Raw genomic sequence first — 26,257 nt, forward strand, 5'->3', positions numbered from 1 at the left:
TTTGGCTGGGAATGATGTGGTTGAGGGATCTACAATCTATTTCACAGTTCAGCAACAGATGTCATTCATTCATTCGTTCATTCATTTATCAAATATTTATTATGCTTTTATTAAGCACTGCAGATACAAATATTTTTAGAAAGTTCAGGTTTTTGTGGAGACCCTGCCCTCCTAAGGAGAAGATCTACTAAATGTGCCTGGGTAGCAGAGAAGACTCTGGAAAACCTTTCAGAAAACGAGTTGTTGGAGCTAGATGTAAAAGTTAAGAGTTTTCCAGGTGGACAGAGGGGGAGGGAGGGCGTGTTGGGTCGAGGGCAGCATGACAAAGGCACAGGCCGTGTGCCATGGTGTGTTCAGAGAACACCACGCTCAGCGTGCCTAGAGGACGGGAGAGGGTAAAGAGGTGGAAACACAGAGGCAGAAGATAGAAGGAGGTCGGATAGGGATGGGCTCTGAAGTCAGGCCCCAGTTTGAATCCAGGTCCCACTTTTGCAACAGCTCAATGGTTGCCTTCATGTCCCAGGGCTGCCATAACAAATTACCACAAACTGGGTGGCTTAAAACAAGTTATTCGCTCACGCTTCTGAAGGTCAGAGGTCCAAAATCGGGGTATGTTGGGTGTTGGCAAGGCTGTTTCCCTCTGAAGGCTCTGAGGACGAATCCAGCCTATGCCTCTGTCCTAGCTGCTGGTGGCTGCTGGCAGCCTCAGGTGCTCCTTTGCTTGGGGCTTTAAAATTCCATGCTCTGCCTCTGGCTTCACTAAGCCTCACTTTCTCTGTGTGCCTCTCTGTCTCTCTCCCTTCCCTTCCCTTCCCTTCCCTTCACTTTGGAGTTGACAATGGATTTAGGGCCTGCCTTAACCCAGGATGATCTCATCTCAAGGTCTTTACCTTAATCACATCTGCAAAGACCCTATTCCAGATAAGGTCACACTTTGAAGTTCTAGTGGGCCCATCTTTGGTAGACCGTAATGCAGCCACTACAGTAGTCTTAGATAATTAACTTACCCTCTCCAAGCACTTTTCCTTATGCAAAGTATAGGGATAAAATATTTATCCTAAGTGGTTATTGTGAGATTCAAATACAATGCTTTTTCATTGCTTAGGAAGTACTTGGTCTATAATAAGTGCTCAATAAATGGTAGGAATGTGGATATTATCCTATAGGCAACAGAAAGCTTCATAAAGTAGGTGTTTGAGGAGGGAGAAAAAGAAGTTGCTTTCCAAATTTGCCCTCTTTTTTTGTTTGTTTTTTTTGTTTTTTGGGTTTTTTTTTTTCAGATAGAGTCCCGCTGTGTCACCCAGGCTGGAGTGCAGTGGTGCGATCTCCGCTCACTGCAACCTCCACCTCCTGGGTTCAAGCGATTCTCCTGCCTCAGCCTCCCGAGTAGCTGGGATTACAGGTACGTGCCACCATGCCAGCTAATTTTTGCATTTTTAGTAGAGACGGGGTTTTACCATGTTGGCCAGGCTGATCTCAAACTCCTGACCTCAGGTGATCTGCCAGCCTTGGCCTCCCAAAGTGCTGGGATTACAGGCATGAGCCACCGCGCCCGGCCAGGGATGTGCAAGCGCCTAGGCGATGCTGAGGCCACTTTGAAAATCACTGGCCTGCACATCTGCTGTGCTTTGCAAATAGTAGATGCTCAATAAGTCCTTTTTGCAATGAATCCTATACTTTCTAAAATGAAGCTTCTCTCTTAGGGCGACAAAGACTATTCAAGACTTAATACCAACTAATAATGCCGACTGCAGACTGCTAGTGAGTTGTCAGATCTTCCTGCATACGACTTTAAATCATGATATCAATTAATTAGACTTCAGCCAAATCCATCCTAATAAATACACTTTACAAAATCCCAAACCTTGCTCCATTAAACATTCCTTGGCAATATGGAAGGGATACTCTCTAGTGCAAGATTGAGAAGCTTTGGGGCATTGGTTAATTTCATCAGGTCTATAGGGAAAATCACAAGAGGTGAGTAGCCTTTATGCCTCTGATAGTGAAAAACGGTGTGGTGTTGCCTTTAACAGCCATATATATATATATATATATATACACACACACACACACACACACACACACACACATACATACACATATATATTTTTTTGAGATGGAGTCTCACTCTTGTTGCCCAGGCTGAAGGGCAATGGCATGATCTTGACTCACTGCAACCTCTGCCTCCCGGGTTCAAGCAATCCTCCTGCCCTAGCCTCCTAAGTAGCTGGGATTACAAGTGCCCACCACCACTCCTGGCTAATTTTTATATTTTTAGTAGAGACGGGGTTTCACCATGTTGACCAGGCTGGTCTTGAACTCCTGACCTCAGGTGATCTGCCTTTCTTGGCTTCTCAAAGTGCTGGGATTACAGGCATGAGCCACCGCGCCTGGCCTAACAGCTATATTTTAAAACACTGTCATCAGTCAGCATACTTAGTGCCTCCTCAAGTGCCCTGTGAGGAATCCTATGAGAGAGAAGACTTTGAGACATAATCCCCACCCCAAGCACTAAAAATGTAGTCGAGGAGATGAGATCAGAGGGAAGGTTCCTGAGGGGTGGGAGAAAAGCTTGGCTGCTGGAGGCTGCATTAGAGCCAAGTTCACTTTCCCTCTTTCCTGGAGTCAACAAAGTGCCAAGCCACAGTTTGCTGTCACAGCTTATGAGATCTTATTGGTCGGTGGTGTTATTTCTCCTCAACTTGAAATCAACCATAGTGAGTATTTATACTACAGGAGCCAAGCAAAAGCTACAAATCAGGGTTTCCCCCAACCCCCTCCCAAGGGAACCAGTTCGCCAGCGCACCAGTCATTCCTCGGGCCTAGTTGAAGCAGCCTGGGAGGTTGCAGTTGCAGTTTCCAAGAGGAGCGTGGCATGAAATTGGGTCTGATGTGGCACCAGAGCCTCAGGGTGGTGATGGCTGGAAGAGAGGCCTGAGGGGATGGGCCTCGTGTCTGGGATGGGAAAAGTGGCCCAGAGTTACCAACCCTCCAGGGGGCAGGGGGCAGAGCAGGGGAGGCCTAGGGCCAGCCTGGACAACTAGGAGGACCAGTGCTCATACCTCCAGTCTGGAGGCCATGGAGGGACCAATGACATCAGTGGGAGATCGACCAGTAGGACCAGCTAGAGGCAGTCAAGGCCGTGAGGGTAGGGGATGGCAAGAGGACAGAAAACGTTTCTCCTGGCCAAGATGAGAGGTGAGGTACCCCAGCCCCAACTTTAGGTCTTCCCTGGGGAGAAAGAGGGGAGCAGAAATGCGAGGGCGAGATGATCTTGCATTTACTGAGTTTTAATCTTGAGTTAATTGTGTTTGAAACCAGAAGCGACTAACTTACCTTAAGAGGCAAATTTTAAGTTTTCGTATCCTTGGTGAAAATGTTAGCATGGGAGCCAAGATAACTCCTATTTCATAAAAGAATGTCTTTGAACATCTGAATCTTATGGACTTGCTACTGAAAAAAATTTTTTTTGCTTCTCCCACCCCCACCAAAATCAAGTCAGGATGAGCTATTTTCCAGGAAACATTTTTCCTTTCTTTTATTTATTTTTTCTGAGTTGGGATCTCACTCTGTCACCCAGGCTAAAGTGCAGTGGCATGACCATGGCTCACTACAGCCTCAAACTCCTCGGTTCAAGTGATCATCCCTCCTCAGCCTCCCGGGTAGCTGGGATTACAGGCCCAAACCACCACACCACCGCAAACAGCTAATTTTTAAAATTTTTATTTTTTAACTTTTTATAAAGACAGGATCTTGCCGGGCGCAGTGGTTCATGCCTGTAATCTCAGCACTTTGAGAGCCCGAGGCGGGCCAATCACGAGATCAGGAGATCAAGACCATCCTGCCTAACACAGTGAAACCCCGTCTCTACTAAAAATGCAAAAAATTAGCCAGGCATGGTGGCGGGTGCCTGTAGTCCCAGTTACTAGGGAGGCTGAGGCAGGAGAATGGTGTGAACCCAGGAGACGGAGCTTACAGAGGGCCAAGATCGCGCCACTGCACTCCAGCCTGGGCGACAGAGCGAGACTCAGTCTCAAAAAAGAAAAAAAAAAAAAGACAGGATCTTTACATTGCCCAGGCTAGTTTCGAACTCCTGGCCTCAAGTGATCCTCCCACCTCGGCCTCCCAAAGTGCTGAGACTATAGGCGTAAGCCACCACAGCCATACTACTGAAAATGTCAAACCTGTGATTTCATCTCAAACCTTTGTAAAATGAGATGTCATAATCACTATTTCATGTAGTAGAAATTTAAGGGTTTTCTTTAATTAAAATAAAAGAGGGCTTACCCAGGCATGGTGGTGCACACCTATAGCCCCTGTTCCTCAGGAGGCTGAGGTGGGTGGATTTCTTGAGTCCAGGAGTTTGAGACCAGCCTGGGCAACATGGCAAAAACCCATCTCTAAAAAGAAATACAAAAATTAGCTGTGTGTGGTGGTATGCACCTGTGGTCTCGGGAGGCTGAGATGGGAGGATCACTTAAGCCTGGAAAGTGGAGGCTGCAGTGAACTGAGATCACACCATTGCATTCCAGCCTGGGTGACCGAGGGAGACTGTCTCAAAAAAAAAACTATCATCAATCTGTGTATATTATTGCTTAAAAAATAAGCATTCAACAATGCCTGCTATTCCAAACTTTAGGAAAAGCATAATTCATATATATATGTGTGTATATATATATGTGTGTGTGTGTGTGTATATATGTGTGTGTGTATATGTGTGTGTGTGTGTGTGTGTGTGTGTGTGTATATATATATATTTTTTTTTTTCCTGAGACAGAGTTTCGCTCTTATGATGAGGCTGGAGTGAAGTGGCATGATCTTGGCTCACTGCAACCTCCGCCTCCCCGGGTTCAAACAATTCTCCTGCCTCAGCCTCCCAAGTAGCTGGGATTATAGGCACCTGCCACCACTCCTGGCTGATTTTTGTACTTTTAGTAGAGACGGGGTTTTGCCATGTTGGCCAGGCTGGTCACGAACTCCTGACCTCAGGCGATCCACCTGCCTTGGCCTCCCAAAATGTTAGGATTACAGGTGTGAGTCACTCTGCCCAGCCAATTTGCTAATATTTTAAAAATTAATTTCTATTTTTTCTTCTCCTTTTTTTGCCGGAGTGGGAGGTGTTGAAGAAATCCCCCCAAAGAGTAGGTCTCTCCCAGCCTCCCCACCTGTTCTTAGATTATTAAACTCTCAGTTAATGTTGCAGTGGAATTATATGCAAGAAGCCTGGGAAACCTAGTTTTTACTCACTTTGTAAAATTTCATAAAGTAATGGTCTTTAAAAAGGACCTCAGGTGTTATCTAATTAAATGGCCTCATCTAATAACGGAGGAAACCTAATCTCAGAAGGTGAATCCACTTGCCCAAGGCTACTCTATTAATGAACAGGAGAGATAAGACTCTATCCCAAGTCTTCTAATTTCAATTCTGCTGCTGCTGTGTTATATGAGAGTGGAGTTTGCGGATATATAACTACTTTAAGTGGATTTGAAATCCCAGCCAGGGAGCACTGATTGCTATGTTAGCTTTCTGAAAAACTTCTAAGTCATTAAAAGCTTGTTTTCCCTGTAGTCTGAAATTTCTACTAATGTAAAGAGAAGCAGGATTTCATGACAGCCTAGAGTCACCATACTGTAAGAGGTCCCCACAAACAGCTTCAGAGTGAGTTAAAAAAAAAACTGCTGCTATGCTTAGCTTTTGGATTTGTATAGTTTTTAGATGACCAAAGTACACTGTAGTTGACATTCATTGGGAAAACTCAAACAATATAGACAGGATTGGACGAAAAGTGAAACTATCCTAACCCCATTCCCTAAATTGCGCTTCCTGGAGACAAGCTTTAGAGTTTGGTGAATACAAACCACCTTTTCCTTGTATAGTGCTAGTGATTCTAACATAAAATGCCTGGCCACTTCTGGGGGCGAGGATGGGGCGGGAAACAGCCCCTTTAGAGCTTCCTGGGTTTTAACTATGACAAAAGAATGTTAGGAACATGAAAATCACTCAGAAACAAAACCCTTAGAGTGGGTCTCTCCCTATCTCCTGCCTCATAGGTTATTTAACTCTCAGTTACTGGCCTGGGTGGAGGTCCCTTAAGACATGATTTTCAAGCCATTCTGGAGGCATCAGAGGTCCCATAAGACTTTAAAATTTCATTAAAAAAAAAAAAAGTGACCAGGCATGACCGCTTATGCCTGTAATCTCAGCACTTTGGGAGGCAAAGGCAGGTAGATTGCTTGAGCCCAGGAGTTCGAAAGCAGACTGGGCAACACAGGGAGACATTGTCGCTACAAAAAATAGGAAAAATTAGCCAGGCGTGGTGGCATGTGCCTGTGGTCCTAGCTACTCAAGAGGTTGAGGTGGGAGGATCACTTAGGCCGGGGAGGCAGAGGTTGCAGTGAGCCGAAATTGCACTACTGCACTCCAGCCTGGGTGACAGAGTGAGACCTTGTCTCAAAAAAAAATAAAAAAAAAAAAAAAAAAATTAAAAAAAAAGAAAGCAACAAAAGAAAGAAAACGTAGACTGGGTGTGATGGCTCACGCCTGTAATCTCAGCACTTTGGGAGACTGAGATGGGCGGATCACGAGGTCAGGAGATCGAGACCATCCTGGCCAACATGGTGAAATCCCGTCTCTACTAAAAATACAAAAATTAGCTGGGTGTGGTGGTGCATGCCTGTAATCCCAGCTACTCGGGAGGCTGAGGCAGGAGAATTGCTTGAACCAGGGAGTCGGAGGTTGCAATGAGCCGAGATCGTACCATTGCACTCCAGCCTGGCGACAGAGCGAGACTCTGTCTCAAAAAAAAAAAAAAAAAGAAAGAAAACATAATAAGTACATCCACCAAATTCCATATTCTAAAGCACTCATGTTAACTCTTTCTTGGTTTGGGCACACCTCAGAAAGAAGTTTCTGTCATTCCTCTGCATACATGCAGGATTTGATGAGGAAAATTGTCTGTGGTGGTCTTTTAAAAGTATATAGACCTCTTCAGGAGAATTGCTTGAACCCAGGAGGCGGAGACTGTGGTGAGTCAAGATCGCGCCATTGCACTCCAGCTTGGGCAACAAGAGCAAAACTCCCTTTCAATAAATATATATATATATATCTTTATGTCCATCTAAGCAACCTGGTAAAGCAGGTACAATATGACTTACAAGTGGGAAGCAGAATATTTTAAAATTTGGATCCTGAGCCTGATAGTGTATAGTGGGAAGCTGGGTTCTGAAAATGGGCAGTCTTGGGTTTCAATAGCTTCTTGCCCCTGCCCCCAAGGCTGGAGTGCAGTGGTACAATCACGGCTCACTTGATCTCCCAGGTTCATGTCATCCTCCCACCTCAGCCTCCCGAGTAGCTGGGACTACTCGTGTGCCACCATGCCTGGCTAATTTTTGTGTTTTTTGTAGAAACAGGATTTCACCATGTTACCCAGAGTGATCTTGAACACCTGAGCTCAAGCAATCCTCTGTGTCTTGGCCTTCTAAAGTACTGGGATTGCAGGTGTAAGCCACCTCTCCCTGCGTGAATAGCTTCCTGTGTGGCCTCCGATGAGGCATTTAACCTCTCTGAATCTCGGTTTTCTCATCCGTAAAACGGGGATAACAATATAAAAATAAAAGACATCCATATTCTTAAGAGTCATTGGTTATTTCCGGAACTTCTCTTTGACTTTCTTTCTTTCTTTTTCTTTCTCTCTCTCTCTCTTTTTCTTTTAACATTTATTCCATTCACTGTACTCAATTCTTTCACTTTTTTTTTTTTTCCAGCTGGAATCTTGTTCTGTCACCAGCCTGGAGTGCAGTGGCACGATCTCGGCTTGCTGCAACCTCTGTCTCCCGGGTTCAAGTTATTCTCCTGTCTCAGCCTCCCGAGTAGCTGGGATTACAGGCATGCACCACCATGCCCAGCTAATTTTTGTATTTTTAGTAGAGACGGGGTTTCACCATGTTGGCCAGGATGGTCTCAATCTCCTGACCTCTCATGATCCGCCTGCCTCGGCCTCCCGAAGTGCTGGGATTTCAAGTGTGAGCCACCACGCCCGGCCCTCTTTGGCTGTCCAAGGTGATTTAATATCTCATAATTTCTACCATCTAGCATCTTTCTAACTACCCTTCTCAAGACCCCAGTCTTCTACTCCATCTAATCACATCTTTCTCTTCCTTTAGGCAGTCCCCAGCCTCCAGGAGTCTTGTTCATTTCTTTGGAAGAGCAGCTTAGCTCTCTGCCTCACAGCACAATGCCGGAGTACCTTCCCTCAGAGCTAAAATTTCATCAGGAAGCAGCATTAAACACAGCCTCTGCCTAACACTGCCTGCAGCACAAGGCCCAGCAAAAGCTCTTAACCCAGTGTCCTTGAATACGATTCATTTTCTTGGGCAAGGTGCTCTCCTCCAGCAGCATCTGTGAGCAGGAGAGATTACTATCTTCAGATCTAAACCCTGCCATCTTCCTCAGGAGGCACAACTGCCTATTCGCTTCTTCTAGAAGGGATGAAGCTACCAATGTGAACTTACAGATTTGTCCTAATAAAATGTTGCTTTTAGCTCTTTAATATATAGGGATCCCATGTTGGAGTTTACTAGAAATACAGGGTTCAGTCACTAAAAAAACAGTTGACAACCACTGACTTGGGGCTTTTCTGTTTGCTCCCTGCTAGTCAGAAGGAAGACAGTTTGTTCTATTTTCTTTTCTTTTTTTTTTTTTTAATGAGACAGAGTTTCACTCTTGTCGCCCAGGCTGGAGTGCATGGTGCGATCTCGGCTCACTGCAACCTCTGCCTCCCAGGTTTAAGCAATTCTCCTGCCTTAGCCTCCCCAGTAGCTGGGATTACAGGCATGTACCACCACTCCCAGCTAATTTTTGTATTTTTAGTAGAGATGGGATTTTACCATGTTGGCCAGGCTGGTCTCGAACTCCTGACCTCAGGTGATCCACCCACCTCAGCCTCCTAAAGTGCTAGGATTACAGGCGTGAGCCACCGTACTTGGCGTTATTTTCCTTTTGAACCACAAAGATCCTTTCTTTCTTCAGTATTTATTCAATTAACTTACTTTCTCTCATACTCCAAAACTAGCAGAATGTTTACATCCTGACATCTGAGGACACAAGACCCTCTCATCTTAATTTCTCTTAATCATAGCAGATTTTTACATTCTCTTCCTAATATAAATGCATTCATGCGTTACAGCTGCTGATTTTATAATTACCAACGAATTGGTTTTGGATGCAAGGAGACATTTTCTTCAAGTCATAGCATTTAGAACAGTCAACTGACCAGAATTTTAACGAGGTGATATTATGGTACATATTTGTTTATATAACTAAAACAACAAACTTAGATTTTAGATATTTTCCCTTAAAATGAACCCAACTTTCAACTGCTTTAGAAGAATATGTTGATATATTTCATTATGAATATACAAACTTGTATATAAAGAAATCCCTAACTAAATGGTTGGAACTATTTCCTTTAATTTAATTTTATTATTTTATTTTGAGACGGAGTCTCACTCTGTGACCCAGGCTGGTGTGCAGTGGCATGATCTCAGCTCACTGCAAGCTCCGCCTCCTGGGTTCAAGTGCTTCTCTTGCCTCAGCCTCCTTAGTAGCTGGTACTACAGGTGTTCACCACCACTTCCGGCAAATTTTTGTATTTTTAGTAGAGACGGGGGTTTCGCCACGTTGGTCAGCCTGGTCTTGAACTCCTGACCTCAAGTGATCCCTGCCCCCACCTTGGCCTTCCAAAGTGCTGGGATTATAGGCGTGAGCCACTGCGCCCGGCCGGAACTATTTCCTTTAGGCCAACATGAAAAACTGAGGTTGGCATAATGATAATGGTTGAGCTCTCAAAAAAATAAATAAAAGCATTTAACAACCTACATGATCTTCAGTATATAGTAGCAATGAGTATTAATTCTGAAATTGTATCTTGAAGATTTCTAAAAAATGCAATCGAGAAATAAATTACAGAAAAAAAGAAACTCTTCAAAACACAAATTTTTAAAAATGACACTAGACTGTAAGCTCCACAGGGCAGGGATTTTTGTCACTTCTGCGCTCTGCTAGATCTCCAGCACCTAGAAAAGGGCCTGGCACATGGTAGGTGCTCAGTAAATACATGGTGAATGAATATATATATATTTTTTTGAGACGGAGTCTCGCACTGACGCCCGGGCTGGAGTGCAGTGGTGCGATCTCGGCTCACCGCAACCTCTGCCTCCCAGGTTCAAGCGATTCTCCTGCCTCAGCCTCCAGAGTAGCTGGGATTACACGTGCCGGCCACCATGCCCAGCTAACTTTTTGTATTTTTAGTAGAGACGGGGTTTCACTATGTTGGCCAGGCTGGTTTCGAATGCCTGACCTCGTGATCCACCCACCTTGGCCTCCCAAAGTGCTGGAATTACAGGCGTGAACTACTGCGCCCGGCTGGTGAATGAACACTTTCAACAATAAAGTTTGATTAAAAATTTAAGAAATTACAGGTGCCCTCGATAGGCAATCAATCAACTGGAAACTAAAAAGCCAGATAATTTTGCATCTTAAATTGACCCTGAAACAAATTGAGTAAGTCCAGTTTTTCTTTTCCATTTACAACTGGTTATTGGTTTAAAAAGCAGCCACTTCCCAGCGGCCTTTGCGGGAACAAGATGGCAGCCCCCATACCTCAAGGCCGGTTCTGGTGACTCAGTCCTCAGCTATAGTTCCAGTAAGAACTAAAAAACATTTCACACCTCCTGTTTATCAACCTAAATTTAAAACAGAAAAAGAGTTTATGGAACATGCCTGGAAAGCAGGATTGGTTATTCCTCCAGAAAAATTGGACCGTTCCATACATCTGGCCTGTACAGCTGGTATATTTGATGCCTATGTTCCTCCTGAGGGTGATGCATGCATATCATCTCTTTCAAAGGAGGGACTGATACACAGAACTGAAGGAATGAAGAAGACTATGGCATCGCAAATGTCAATCCGGAAGATAAAAGACTATGATGCCAATTTTAAAATAAAGGACTTCCCTGAAAAAGCTAAGGATATCTTTATTGAAGCTCACCTTTGTCTCAACAACTCAGACCATGACCGACTTCATACCTTGGTAACTGAACACTGTTTTCCAGACATGACCTGGGACATCAAATATAAGACCGTCCGCTGGAGCTTCGTGGAATCTTTAGAGCCCTCCCATGTTGTTCAAGTTTGCTGTTCAAGTATGATGAACCAGGGCAATGTGTACGGCCAGATCACCGTACGCATGCACACCCGGCAGACTCTGGCCATCTATGACCGGTTTGGCCGGTGATGTATGGACAGGAAGATGTACCCAAGGATGTCCTGGAGTATGTTGTATTCGAAAAGCAGTTGACAAACCCATATGGAAGTTGGAGAATGCATAGCAAGATCGTTCCCCCATGGGCACCCCCTAAGCAGCCCATCCTTAAGACGGTGATGATCCCTGGCCCTCAGCTGAAACCAGAAGAATATGAAGAGGCACAAGGAGAGGCCCAGAAGCCTCAGCTAGCCTGATGACAAAAATGATTCTGGGGTGAAGCCTGGGTGATGAGGCTGCTGGAAGCTTTGAAGTCTCCCATTCCCATCATGCTACAGAAAGAACTACCTTTGTTCTCTCTCATCCTGCTCAGGTCTTTTCAGTAGTCTCATCCTCAGCAACCATGGCTGATGGCTGGGCCCTAGCAGGTGGCAGGTATAACATGGCCATGTACACTCTTCTTTTTTAAATTTTATGTCAAGCTTCTGAGTCTAGATGAAAGACAGTATGTTTCAGAGAACATTGGATACCAGTTTTTTCCACAGCAGAGTCTGTGAGAGAGAACCAGCAGCATCCTCTTTGTAATCACAGGGCAGGGATCAGAGTTTGAAATAAAACGCTGTCAAGAGTGTTGGTTAAAAAAAAAAAAAAAAAAAAGGCAGCCAAACAAACACCCCAGTTGAGAAAAACCAAGTAATTAGATATATTTTAATATATAAAATGTTACACTTGTTAAATGTTATTGACCATAGCTTTCTCATCCCTGCTTATGATCCTTGTTGGCTTTTATTTTCTAACATTCTTTAGGCTGCAGGTAACAAAAAGCAAACTCCAACTAAACTGAAGCAGTAAACGAGTGGAAGGACTCTGAGGTGACTGATGAGCTTGACAAACAAGCTCATGGGCCCTCCCTCAAGGACTAGAAGGCAAGGCTGAAAACCATCAGGACTCTGCCTCTCGCTGGATGTCTGCTTCATTCTCAATTTTTTCCCATGAGGTTGGAATCAAGGTTGTCAGCATCACTGGGACTTCTTCCTTTCCTGAGAGAAAATATCTTCCTAGCTCCAGTTAGAGAGATCCTAGGGAGCGACACCTATGTGACCTATTTGGGGTCACATTCCTGTCCTGTGGACGGGTGTCTGTGACCAGGGAAGAAAGATCGGAAAGAACTTGAACTTTGAGGCCGGGCACAATGGCTCAGCAGTGGCTCACGCCTGTAATCCCAGCACTCTCGGAGGCCGAGGTGGGTGGATCACTTGAGGTCAGGAATTTGAGACCAGCCTGGCCAACATGGCGAAACCCTGTCCCCATCTCTACTAAAAATACAAAAATTAGCCAGGCGTAGTGGCGGGCACCTGTCATTTCAGCTAATTGGGAGGCTGAGGCAGGAGAATTGCTTGAACCTGGGAGGTAGAGGCTGCAGTGAGCTGAGATCACACCACTGTACTCCAGCCTGGGTGACAGAGTGAGACTCCATCTCAAAAAAAAAAAAAAACAAGACGACCTTGAACATTTTGAACGTCTCCCCTTTAGACCATGTTAGCAGGATGAAGAGGACAGAGTAGCTCCCCTGAAAGACGGGTGGGCCATTCTCAGGAATGTCTTACTGAGGGTCACAGTTGGTGAGGAACTGGACTGGCTTCTAGCTTAGTATGTTTTCCATTAAAGACCAGTGTTTCCACAAATAAATGCAGCCCACAGACCAGTGTGGCTTTACTTGATATTTGGCTTTACTTTATAAAAATACACAACTTAAATACATATGACACTCTGTTTACAAGACATAAACAACTGGTAGATTTAACATTTTCAGTTATTTCAACAGAAAGAAAATATGTAAATTACCTTGTAAGAGTAAAGAGTTCATTTATAGACTCTGCTTTCACAGTTAAGGGGGAAGAATGCCCAGGGGCAATCAATGCAGGAAGCTAACCAACACCGTCCAGCTCTCCAGCAAAACTCATCTCGCCAACAGGGCCTCTATTGCACAGCCTAATATTGCACTGCTTGTTAGACACCATCTCACTTATCCATGTCAGAAGTGTAAGCTTTTGTCTTCTCTAGAAAAGTTTAATGGAAAAAAACAATGAACAAACAGTAAAACTGTGTCTTACAATTGTGCTAAATACCAATTATGAGAAGTACGAACCTCTCTTTGCAAAGCTTGCAATGAAAGGTGGTTAGCTATATTTTGCAGCTAAGTTCATTTTCAAGTTTTACAAAAACTTTGATTCAGAGTAAGCTTGATGGGGTACAGTGGCAAAGGAGGTGACATTCCCATGCCTAGTGGAATTAGTTGTAAGGGGGCACTGTCACTGTCAAAGGCATCATGCACATGGCTTACAGCTCCACCCTTTCTAACTTTTGGCAAAATCTCTCCCTTCCCCTTGTGATGCTGTCATTGTTCTATGGGGTGCAGCTCCTTTTTTTTTTTTTCTTCTTTTTTTTGGAAACTGATTCAGAGCTTGCAGTGGCTGCTTAATTACTCTGGCTATCTTTCAGAAATTTAGCTGCCTTATCTATGGCTCGTTTAACTAACAGTGAATTAGGTACTAGTTTATAGGTATAAAGAAATAGTTACTCAGTTGAGAATTCAGTATATGAGAACATACTAGAGTAAGTTTCCTGAGGTAAATGTATGCCTTAAAGAATGATGTGCAATCTATAGAACTGTAGCATTTTCTCTTGAGTAGCAACACAATGACCCCCAAGTCTGGACTTTTAAATTAACAGGCTAACAAAACTAAGGATACATTGATATAGAGAAATAAAATGACAATGCTGAAGTCAAAGAAATATTGACGGCTGAGATATCAATTCAAAAGGAGGCAGGAAGGGGAACAGAGGAACAGAAGGAGCCTGTATTTTAAAGTGCTTAGGTAGGTTAGAAGATGAATTTAAAATGCCTCCAGGGATTTCTAGCAAGTTTAAAAAGTGTTACTTCTTGGTGATTCAGATGTTGAAGACATGGCTTTTCTTTAATAATAGCTATTCAAACTTTTTATTCTTTTTTGAAAAACAAGATCCTCTATAAAAACGTTTTAGCCATTGTAATTATTCTGCTAGCTGTTACTCTCACTAATGTATTTTGAAATCCTAACTGGCTGAAGAATTTTTAATAAGGTTGAACTACAAAGCACACATTTGCACCAATAATTTAAATTAATGCATAGATGTCTGTGAAATTTTGCATGAAGTTAGTGCCAAAAAAAAACCTTTCCATTGCAGATCATGCTTTGTTATTTCTTCATATTCTGCCGAAGGATTATAGGAGTCAGAAAAATTCTAGGACCCTGAAGCTTAACTTGCTTATTTTATTCCTTTTACGTAAATGAAGTGGTATATGGCCATTCTTAGCATTAATATGAAGGTTGGAAACTGAGTCCCAAGACCTAAGAATCAAGCTCAGGCTAAATTTCACCAACTCACACATAAGGATATGAGTGGAAGCACTAATGAATTTTCTCTGCTATAATTGCTCATCTGTGCAATACGGTTGAATGAGGTTCCCAATCTATTATGTAATAACAGTGATGAAAACTGGCACCAGCTTTTATACAGGGTCACACATTCAGTGAGTTGTCATGTCAATTTGGGCTGACACTACCATGTATGATCCCTCATTCATATGACTTCTACATTCTGCTGTGAGGGCAGACATGTCTGAGTGCTTTCAGCATGATAAAGGCCTTCCTTAAGCAAAATTTAAGTCCTGAAGAACTCTGGGTTGGAGTTCTGTAGCCTCAGAAGCCAGTTAAAGGCCAGAGGAAAATCTTGCAAGAAATAACATATCAATCAGTTCATTTATAAAGTTGTTTTGATATTACCAAGATGAAAAGTGCTATGATAAAGCAATGTTCTGGTTTCCTGATGACAAGCTCAGTGCAGCACGAGTACAGGCATACAGTGAAAAGCTGCTGTGTGGAAAATCCACAAGACTGCAGTGGGCTTGGATTGGAAGAGAGTGGCTTTTCTTCTTAGGTGGTAAGGTAGATGCTCTCTGGCAGTCGATATGGGATAGCTTTTAAAAATCCACAGGATAGGAAGATTTTATATACTTTCAAGCCCCAATTAGTATAGCTAATTGAAAGTATATAAAAATGTTAGTTAATGTGGCTGTAGCTAAAAATATGATGTAACAAGAGTGATGACGTAATGAGTCAACTGGTGAGACTGGTTCTATAAGCACCGTAAGGAGTGCCAGTCCTAATACGGGAACTTCATCCATCCCTTGTATACCAAGGAAGAGACTGTGGCCAGAGAATGTATTTTGTAAGCTATAGTTTAAAAATTTGGAGCCCAAACAGGAATTACAGAGATTCCTCCCAATAAAGGCCCTGAGATTTCCCCTGACTGCCACCCAAAGGATCCACACTTGTCTCTGGTCAACCAGGTTCAGGTCAAGGCTTAGAAGAGGGAGGAGGCAGTGGCCAGAAGCCAGGGACTCAAGAGGAGAGAAACGATGGCAGATGTGGGGTTCAGAAAAAACACAAGAGGGGAAGGGGAAGAGGGGAAAAAAGGAAGAAACAACACTGGTGAGGAAGTGCAGAAGAGGCCAGCTTTGCTGAGGAGTGGCCCTGCCTTTCTCACCTGCCTGTGGCAAAGGCTGGCAATAAGACAAGGGCTAAGCCTCACGGGGAGTCTCTCCTACTGCATCAAGCTTGCCCTGAGCTTGGCTGACCTTTTCCTCTGCCGATGTGCATAATCTTCAAGTGCGACCTGTAAGTATCTTTTTTTTTTTTTTTTTTTTAAAGACACAAGGTGTTACTATGTTGCCCAGGTGGGACTTGAGCTCCTGGGCTCAAGCAATCCTCCTGTCTCAGCCTCCTGAGTAGCTGGGACTACAGACAGATACTACTGCACCTAGCTCCTGCAAGTACTTCTGTCTTGGGGTCTGATTCCTCATTCCCAGGTGCACAATGCTCTCTACTGCTACCAGCAACCATTTCTATGGCAAGGGAAAGGCCTCAGATCCAGGGACAGGATGAGCAGCAGCTAGTGTACCTAGAATTTGTGGCTACCACCACCTTTTCTCTTAGGACTGGCTTGTCTCTCCCCCTGGTGGCTGCAGAAGAGGAACAGAGTGAATATCATAAAGGATTGCTCAATTCAGAACTGTATCACCTCATTTTACAAACTCCCAAAGGGCTGCCAAGAGTCATCATTATAGATCGATGGTTAAAATATCACCTGAGGAACTCATCGTAAAAGCAGCAACTTCTCTGTAAGGTCACACCAAACTTACAGGGATTCTGATGTTGTTTGCTTCCATTTTTGTTATTTTCTTCTCTGATGAGGGATTCAGTAAAAAACAAAAAGTGAAAGGGTCCTCTTGTCCTCTCTTCCCTCCCTCCAGGAACCTCGTGGATTTCCCCAAGTGAAATGTCTAAGGGATACTATAATTACAGAGCTGACGAATGAGAAAAAAATTCAGATTATCTAGAAATATGAGATGAAGTAAGCGACGCTCAGTTCTCTTCACTTCATACAAATGCAGGTCATTTCTCAGTAAAATGTCTATGAAATGGGCACCTGAATTACTGATATACAAATGACAACACATGAATGAAAAGAGCAGTGAGATTCTGGGAAGGAAAACTCCATGTTGGTTATTTCACCTCTAGGGAAAGTCTGTTTGCATTTGAGTCCCACACGTGGCTTTTTTCTCTACTTTCTACTTGATGTTTTTCAGGAGGGCTGTCCGAGCATTCACAACTGCTTTGAAGGCATCTTCACTGCCAGGTGCTACACATTTGTCAGGGTGAAGCAGCACAGCAAGTTTCCGATACGCTTTATTGACTTCATCCCTGGGAAAAGCAGCCAAGATCTATGTTAGTAACAAAGTGAGCCCAACCCACTGCATGTTAGCTGTTTCGATACACATATCTCTTGCAGTGAACATATCCTAAATTATTACCCTTTCTCAAAGGCAGGATTAAAGGACTAGAAAACAGACAATGAACCAATAAATAATACGTTATAACACAAATTGAAAAAATTATTATTACACAATGCAAAAAGTATGTAAATGCTAACAAAACACTTAGTAAAAGAATAATCAGATGAAAACAGGCAGTACTTGGCACCTCGCAGGCACTCAGCGTATCTTTGCTGATTGAAAGAATAAGGGCTTGGGCATCAGGGAAGGCACCCAGAGTCGCCTTCTGAAAGAAGGGGTTCTGGGAGAAAACCAACAGCGGCCTGGAATGGAGCCCGAACACAGCACAGACAGAAAGCAAAACAACCCCAACACCTGGGCTTGATAAACAATCACAACAGTAGGTGCTTCATGACAAGTGTGTGCTGGGAAAACTGTTTCTCGAAGTTAGGATACAGGAGGTTGTTACATAACCCAGGCATGAGTGAGTACAAGAGTTTAGATTAAGGTATTTGTGGAAGGAAACAAGGGAAGATAAAAGATAAAGAAAGAAATGGCAGAAGTGGATGATAAGCTGAATATCCAGAAGGAGAAGATGAAAGGAAAGGGGCTGAAATGAGCTCTAGGGTCAAGGTCATGAGGAATCTGAGGCCCAAGAAGGTGACACCACTGAGCAAGCAAGGGATGCTGGAAAGGGGTAGCCCAGAATGACCATGAGCTCACTGAGACCAAAGAAGAAACATGACAGAGATCAGTACTATCCAGAGAGGAAAGGAGCAGTAGCTGTGCTTTTCCAATCCGGCGGTTCCTATAAACCAGTGGCACTCCAGGAGAGAGCTGCAGGCTTCTGAGCGCCTCAAAGAGCCAAAACTGGCTGGGGAGGGGCCTGGATACACCTGTCCCTGTCCCCACTGGTCATCATCATCTGATGTCAGGCCTCCCAGAAGGCTCTAAGTACCCAGCCACTCCCCTGTCAGATTAAGCTCTGTCTCCACCAGATGGTTTTATTTCTCACCTTCCTTTTGTAATTCAGGGTTCCAGTGATCCTATAAGCATGGATACGGCGCTTTATCAAATGCCCTAGCCTTTCTCCTTTATTTTTTATCAGAAGGATTTCTAATGTGGCTCGCCAAATCAGACGGCCTTTGATACCTTGGCTATGATGGAAAGTTTTATGTATCAGCTTGGAGAGACTGAGGTCATAGCGTCATGTTAACAGTCCTCCAAGTCTTAGGCATACATTCTAGGGCCTTTTCTGCTTTCTGCTCTTAGAGGGGTCCTGAATTTTCTTGTTTTAGCAAGAACCTTGTTCTTTCAGAAGGCTACTCTGGCAGGGGGCCTTCCTGGTGCCCTGCATGTTGTTTTTCTACATGTATAATTTTGATAATTCGCGAACAAGAATGACATTCTCCCTCTCTGAAGCAATTCGAATTGTCAGAATTTTTATTTGTCCCAAAAACCCCATATCCTTGAGGAAGGTACAGCATCCTCCCTCTTCTCCACGAGGGAGTCCTGGGAAGGGCCCTTCCAGCCACTCTGCCTCCCGAGAGAGGGTGTGCACATGGGGTCAGTAGTTACACCTGGTCCTCTGCACTAAGAGTGCCTTTCAAGATTTGCAGGTAGCAGGAGAAACTCTCAAGATGTAACAATACATCAATTCTGTTGAAGACGAAGATTTTCTTAAAGTTCAAGAACAGTAAACACAGTTAACACTCAACAAATATCAAAACTCTCTGTAACTTAAGAAAAAAATGTTTTAAGGTTTTTTTCCCAAATGTACTTAGTGCCATACAAAATTAGTTTGCTGGCCCAGTGGAACAAAGGTAAGAAGCACATGTTTCTATTGGTTAAGGATATGAAACCTATAGGGGTCTGTAAGTTCTGGTAAACTTCAATTAACCAAAGTGAATACACAAGGAACCAAAAGTTTCTTCTTTCTTAATGAATATTGTTCTCAGTCTACTAACAGGTAGAAAAAGTAATCGTTTCTTAAGTTTAGAGCCAGCATCCCTTGGAGATGACACAGAAGAATTCAGAAAGAGACTATGGAGGTCTAAAAAGAAATTTAAAAGATACGGATATACAGATTCAGTGCAATCTTACTGAAACCTTACTGGCTTATTTATTTATTTATTTTTTGTAAATGGAGAAGCTGATCTTAAAATATATATGGAATTATAATAGATCCTTAATAGTCAAACAATCTTGAAAAAGAAAATAGGAAGATACATTTTCCAATTTCAAAACTCACTAAAAATCTACAATAAACCAAACAGTATAGCACTAAAAAAAAAAGATCCCGATAAACTCTATGCCTTACACATGAGGTCATCTGAATTCCCTGACAGCTTTAGAGCATCCTCAATATCACCTGGTGAATGAGTGTGCTCAATAACAGTCTTCCCCTTCCCTTCTCCTCTTTCCTTCTGGACCTGAAGATATGCTGTGAGGTCAGAATGGAGAAGAGATGTGTAGTGCTTTGGGTGCTGACATGGCAATTTCAAGACATACTTTTTTCTTTTGTGAGAATCAAGGTGACAAAGTAGGAAGGGTGAAGTATGTGGGGGGAGTCTGGGTGCAAAATAAGACACACAAATTACAATATGTGTAGTAACGGTGGAATTAGACCATTGAAAGTTACATAACCATAATGAATAATAATTTAATTTTGGTACAGGCAACAAAGAATAGTGATTGACTTTTTTTTCCTGAATAACTCTTTTGACTTAAATAAAATAATTAACATAAATACACACACAGAGGGCTGTGTGCAGTGGTGGCTCACGCCTATAATCCCAGCACTTTGGGAGGCCAAGGCGGTTGGATCACCTGAAGCCAGGAGTTCAAGATCAGCCTGGCCAACATGGCAAAACCCCATCTCTACTAAACATTCAAAAATTAGCCGGGCGTGGTGGCGTGTGCCTGTAATCCCAGCTACTCAGGAGGCTGAGGCAGGAGTATTGCTTGAACCCGGGAGGCAGAGGTTTCAGTGAGCTGAGATCACATCACTGCTCTCCAGCCGGGGTGACAGAGTGAGACTCTGTTTCAAAAATAAAAATAAATAAAAAATAAAATAAACAAACAAATACACACACAGATGAGGAACGTACACACAGATGAGGAACGTGCAGGGCTTTAGAGATAGACAGTTGAACATATAGTGTTCCAGGGTAAGAACCAATTATACCACCAACTCCTGAGATTCTTGAACATGCTTAATCTCACTGAATCCCAGTTTTCCCACCTACAAAATGAAATGTTTGTACAAGTTGATTGCCAACATGCTTTCCTCATCTAACATTCTATGATTGAATAATTCTCTTGTTAGTTTTTTTTTAAAGTTACATCAGCTTCAAGGCTCTTCTTGTTCCACACAGATGAAAGCAGAGCATACCATTTCACGAAGTGTTTATGCACATACATGACACAATTTTCTTACCGGGCAACTGTGCCCTCTATTTTATCTCTTTGGTATTCAGCTAATTCAGTGAAACAGAGTCATTCTGATATATTTTCATATATCTTCGTATTTCCAGCCAATTGGAAGAAGATGTACTGCACCTATAATTTTGGTGATGGGGTCTTTCTTTATGATAGAAGTCAGCACTGAAATCCCAGAGCGCTTACCTTGACGCCCCAGGTTTGACTCCCAGCATGTCCCAACTGTCTTTACTATTTCGAATTCTGCGAATGGCATCTGCTTGTTCTTTGGTGAAACTAGCACTGCTATTTGTGGTAGGGCGTTTCCCGCCATTTTCACATAAATCAACTATGGATACATAAAAGGTCTGCAAGAAGAAAACACATCCCAGGGTAGAAATGATTTTGTGAAAATAGGAATTCCTTTTAAACATCAACTTAAAATACTTTTAATATATTCCAGCAACTCTTAGAAGTCATGTATAAAGCAAATACATACTTTGGAAGATTTTTTTCTTTTATACTATTTAAATATATATATTCATATATTTTAATACGCAAAAAGTATAAGGAATAAAATTAAAGTGGCTGATAATCCTACTTTCAGATAACCACAATTGAAGTTAAAAAGTAACAGATGAGCTGGGCATGGTGGCTCACGCCTATAATCCCAGCATTTTGGGAGGCCGAGGCGCACGGACTGCTTGAGCTCAGGAGTTTGAGACCAGCTTGGGCAACACGGCAAACCACCGTCTCCACCAAAAAAAAAAAAAAAGAAATTGGCCAAGTGTGGTGGTGCACCACCCAAGCAGTAGTCCCAGCTACTTGGATGGTGAGGTGGGAGGATGCTCAAACCCAGGAAGTGAAGGCTGCAGTGAGCCCAGATCATGCCACTGTACTCCAGCCTGGGTGACAGAGCCAGACCCTGTCTCAAAAAACAACCAACCAACCAAAACAAAAGTAATAGATGAACACTGTTAGAAAAATTCAAATAGTAAAGAAAAGTGTAAAATGAAAACTGTGTCTCTCTACTCCTCAAGTTCCTCTCCTGGAGGTAACCATTGTTAATTTTTTTTGAGCATCCTTCTAGAAAAATTTACCATGAGTATGCCAGTATATACGCAGACCCATAATCTTTCAACATGTACTAAAGGAGATCAGATTAAACACATCTTAGCACCTTGCATTTTTTTCCACATAATAATACATCCTGGAATCTTTCTATAGCTACATGTAGAGACTTTCTTTGTTCTTTTAAATGACTGTTCAGTATTGTATGGTGTGGGCTGTACCATAATTTGTGTAACCAACTCTCCATTCTTGGACAAGTCAGTTGTTTCTAATTTTTTTGCTACTACAAACAGTGTTTGTGTATACATCTCTGTACGCTTGTGGGGATACTGCTTTAGGATAAATTCCTAAAAGCAGAACTGTTGAGCCGGAGTATATGCACATTTTAATTTTTGAGTCTGACAACCGTTGTCCAAAAAAAGCTGTACCAGTTTACATTCCATCACTGTGTGTGTGAGAGAGAGTGCCTATTTCTCCATACCCTCATTAACACTGTCCATTATCAAACATCTTAATTTTTGCTAATCTGATATATATATAATATAGTTTGATTTGCATTTGTTTAATTATAAGTGAAAGTGGGTATCTTTCCAAATGCTTATGGCCTTTTCTTTTTCTGCAAACTTTATATTCTTTGCCCATTTTTACAATTTTGTGTTTTCTTTTTTTTAAGACAGGGTCTCTCTATGTTGGTCAGGCTGGTCTCAAACTCCTGAGCTCAAGTGATCCTGTCTCAGCCTCCTGAGCAGCTGGGATTACAGGCATGCACCACTGCACCTGGCTACACTTTTCTGATTTTTTTTAAAGTGAAAGCTTTTTTGACTCTGCTCCTGTTTCATGTTCTGTGCACACTGTAATTATTACTGAACAATACTCATTTACCACACTACCGCTACTTTTAAATGGACATATCTCCTCTTCTAATTTCTTTAAAAATCTTTTCCTCTTCTTTTTTGGATTCTTCTATAGTTCTTGTTATCTTCTAAAATTTTTAGCTTTCTTTCAGACTCTTCTTTCTTACCTCTAGTATTAGCCAATCAACCTGGTAACCTAACAAGAAGCCTTGACGTCTGAAAAGGGGTGTCAAAGGAATACCACTAGAGACCAAGACACAAGATGTATTAGCTTGGCTTTAGTCTATCTTAATATTGCTCTCTCTGTTAACAGTATCAACCAGATAAAACCAAGTTACTTCCTGACATAAAATGTCTATTAAGTAGATAGGAAATAAAGAAAATATTTATTAAATTGAACCAACAGGAAAGCACTACTTTTAAGTACTTACTTATAGAATACTGTAATTATTCTCTTCTTGTTAGTCTTTTTTTTTTTTTTTTTTTTAAACAGACTAATTTATCCATTAGTTCTATCCAAGATGTAGCTAAAAAGATACAAGTCACATAAAAGGGATCACAGTTCACGGATGTTTGCTAGCTGTGTGTCAGTAAGATTGTCTTCTAGCCTATGAGTTAGCCTGAAATATGAGTATTCATAGATTTCTGAAGGCATAAGGATTCATTCATCACACACATGGTTATAGAAGACAAGCCATGGTGTGGGCTACAGAATACGAGGATTGAGACCAAAGCCTGTTGAAATTTCATGTCTGAGTTCCAGCTATGACAGAGTAATGAATACTGGACTAGACCTCCTGCCATCAACTACTATTGAATTGGAAAAAAAACTGTTGGTAGTAGACAAGAACAAGTACAAGACCATTCCCTGAGAGATAAGCCCCACAATCACCTGGTTGTCTACTTGGAGTCCATTTCCTGACCACGTCACAGAGAGCTGGAGTCTGAGCAGACACAAGTCTCATTGAGCTGAGGAGGTGGCTAGAATCTGCAAAGCAGGCCATTGGAGAGAAGAGAGCTGTGCAGAGCTGGGCACCAAGTCCATATGGGGGTCTCTCATGAGTCTGTGGCCAAAGGCTGGGCTATAATATGCATAGGGTGAGATCACTCAAGGCTTACCAGGTAACAGCTGCTATGGGGTTGAGAACAAAACCAATATCCTGAGTTCTAGTGGTGCTACAGAAAGAGCTATCCTGGGAACGGTATGGTTTAGCCTTGTCAGAGTGGAGATATTGCCTTAACCCCTTATTAATTGCCCTACCACCTATTGAGGCACCACAGAAAGGCTGTGCCCTAAAAATTATAGACTCATCCTAACAAAACCTAAAACCAAGAGCTGACAAGATCTGCAAAAGAGACAGAATTTGGAAGCTGAGTCCTGCCAAATTAGAAGGGCTTGGGAAACACTTTGAGCTTTCTTCAAATCCTTGCTATTAAGGCAAAAAAAAAAAAAAAAATCAAGTCAACACAAGTTCATTGTAATTTGCCAATAATTAAACTGCCTCCTGAGGAATCAAAAATCAACACTAAACAGTCTTTAATCAAGAATCAACAGTCTTCTGAGGAAGATAAAAGAATCTAAAGTCTCTACAATGTGTTATCCACAATGTCTGGTGTTCAATCAAAAACCACTATTCATACAAAGAAACATGAAAATGTGATCCATAGTCAGGAAAAAAAAGTAGTAAATAGAAACTGAACCCAAGATGGTTCAAATGTTGGACTTCGCAGACAAAGACTGTAAAACAGCTATTATAAATATTTCAAAGAGGTAAAGAAAAATACATTCAAAGAAGTAAAGGAAAATATACTCTTAATGAGTGAGCAGACAATCTAATAGAAAACTGAGAACTATACTGGGAACCAAATGCAAATTCTAGAGCTGAAAACTTCCCTCAGTGAATTTAACAGTAGATTGTCAGTGGTGAAGTAAAATCAACAGAGACTATGCAATCTGAAAAATGCAGAAAAAAATAGATTAAAAATAAATATAGCCTCAGGGACTCTGGGACAAAATCAAATGGTCTAATATACATGTAATTGGAGGCCAAGAAGGTAAAGAGAGCCAGAATGTGGCCAAAAAAAAAATCTGAAGAAATAATAGTAAAACAAAAACAAAACAAAAAACTTCCCATATTTGATGAAAAACACCTACCTACCAATCTTAGAAACTCAGTAAATCCCAAATAGAATAAAAATGAAGAGAATCACATCTTGGCACATCATATTCTAACTGCTGAAAACCAAAGAAAAGAGAAACTCTTGAAAGCAGCCAGGGAGAAAAAAGGGCACATTAGGCACAGAGATTAATAAGAGTCAGAATGAGTGCTAACATCTCATGAAACACAATGGAAGCCAGAAGAGAATGGACCAGCATCTTTAAACTGCTGAAAAACATTTCATTTCTAACAATTATGTCCCTTGGACAAATCACTTTACTACCCTTAGATGCTCTCATATATGAAATGATAACAATACCTGCCATACATTGTTGTTATAAGCCTCCATGTGATGAAATGTATAACTTCTCTAGAATGGTAAAGTACTAGTCAAATGGTTAGGTATCATTATTATACACATACAGGCACAAACTCACATTGCTCCATGTACTCAAAAGAATAGAAAGCATGGCAAACCAGCATCAACTTTATTTCATTTTGAAATAGAAAATACTTTTGCTTAATTCAGCCTGTCAGCCAAGGAAGAAATCTGTCTTCTAGTAGGAGGAGTGACATCTTGTGAGAAGGAAATTCAGCATAAAAGATTAAGTACAATCCCACTCAACAATTAAGAACAACTCTTTATAGTGTAACTATATTATTTGAAATGCTAAAAATTCCCAAAATATCAGATATATTCATAAGAAGAAAAATACATTATTCATGCTACCACTTACCTCCAAATGTATCTATAATTAAGGGCTGACTTTATAAGTTACTGTTTTAAATAGCCTATTTCCCTTAAAATTACTCAAGATGAGTAGGTTTTTTTAAAGTGGCCATCTATTCAGGTTGCAATGTGAGCATCTCCCTCTATTTCCTGCTTGATTGGCAAGGCCTTATTTTTGTGTGACTGGCTGGAGTCTATACTGAGAGTCTCCTATTCTCTAACTGTACCCCTGTGGGCTACAATATAGGATTATACGAGCTGTGGCAAGGTAATTTTGCCACAGTAATGCTTCTATTTGATTATGCATATAAATGTAATACCATTAGCCAAAGGTGGCTTTGAAGAAAATCTCTGTCCTGCTTAAGCAGTGTATAATAACTGTTGTTAAACTTGATGATCTTCAGGATCACCTGGAGAGTTTTTTCAAAATATAGCTTCCTGGACTCCACTGCAACATAAGCTTCCAGTAGGTCTGGAGCCCAGAAGTATGTAATTTGAAGAATTTCCTCAGGTAATTCTGATGATCAGCTAAGTCTCATCTAAAATAGACAGCAGGCAGATCACTCATTCTCATTCTCTCTTCCTTTCTCTCCCCCTTTCTCTATTTCTATCTCACTAGATTCTTTGAAAAGAAAGAGCTTACTCTAATGAGAAATTCCTATTACTTTTTTGCTTCCTATAATTTAAACTAAAAATTGGCACAGTGGCCTTGACACAAACCTTAAAACGACAAAATGCTAGCTTACCTGGAACATCTCATTAATGCCTTCTCCAGTTTGTGCTGAAGTTTCAAAGTACAGGAACCCTTTGCTTTCAGCCCAAAGACGTCCTTCACTTTCATCTACACAGCGGTGTTTGGTACAATCAATCTGAAATAGAAGGGGC

At 41.9% G+C, this 26,257-nt stretch overlaps 1 protein-coding gene and 1 pseudogene across 5 annotated transcripts in view; one reads left to right on the forward strand and one right to left on the reverse strand.

Annotated features, from left to right (window-relative positions):
* The first annotated feature begins 1,892 nt into the window (after positions 1–1,892).
* Positions 1,893–11,517, forward strand: LOC101007367 (annotated as a pseudogene). Its single transcript, XR_002516502.2, has 2 exons — positions 1,893–1,977; positions 10,614–11,517. The product of XR_002516502.2 is annotated as a 39S ribosomal protein L45, mitochondrial pseudogene (transcript).
* Positions 11,518–12,968: 1,451 nt separating this feature from the next.
* Positions 12,969–26,257, reverse strand: part of DNAJC27 (DnaJ heat shock protein family (Hsp40) member C27) — a 28,761-nt gene continuing 15,472 nt past the window's right edge. For 2 of the 4 annotated variants that reach the window (XM_003908349.4, XM_003908350.4), the window contains exons 5-7: positions 26,119–26,241; positions 20,766–20,926; positions 12,969–17,067 (exon numbers count right to left, since the gene is read on the reverse strand). In XM_003908349.4, the coding sequence (XP_003908398.1) occupies positions 16,935–17,067; positions 20,766–20,926; positions 26,119–26,241 (417 nt within the window). In that variant the 3' untranslated portion in view covers positions 12,969–16,934. Of the gene's footprint in view, positions 17,068–20,765; positions 20,927–22,950; positions 23,566–26,118; positions 26,242–26,257 lie in introns of those variants that run through there. The other 2 variants (XR_636189.3, XM_021924646.2) reach the window with 2 other exon arrangements.

Source organism: Papio anubis, chromosome 14 (assembly GCF_008728515.1).
Source record: "Papio anubis isolate 15944 chromosome 14, Panubis1.0, whole genome shotgun sequence".
NCBI classification, from domain to species: domain Eukaryota; kingdom Metazoa; phylum Chordata; class Mammalia; order Primates; family Cercopithecidae; genus Papio; species Papio anubis.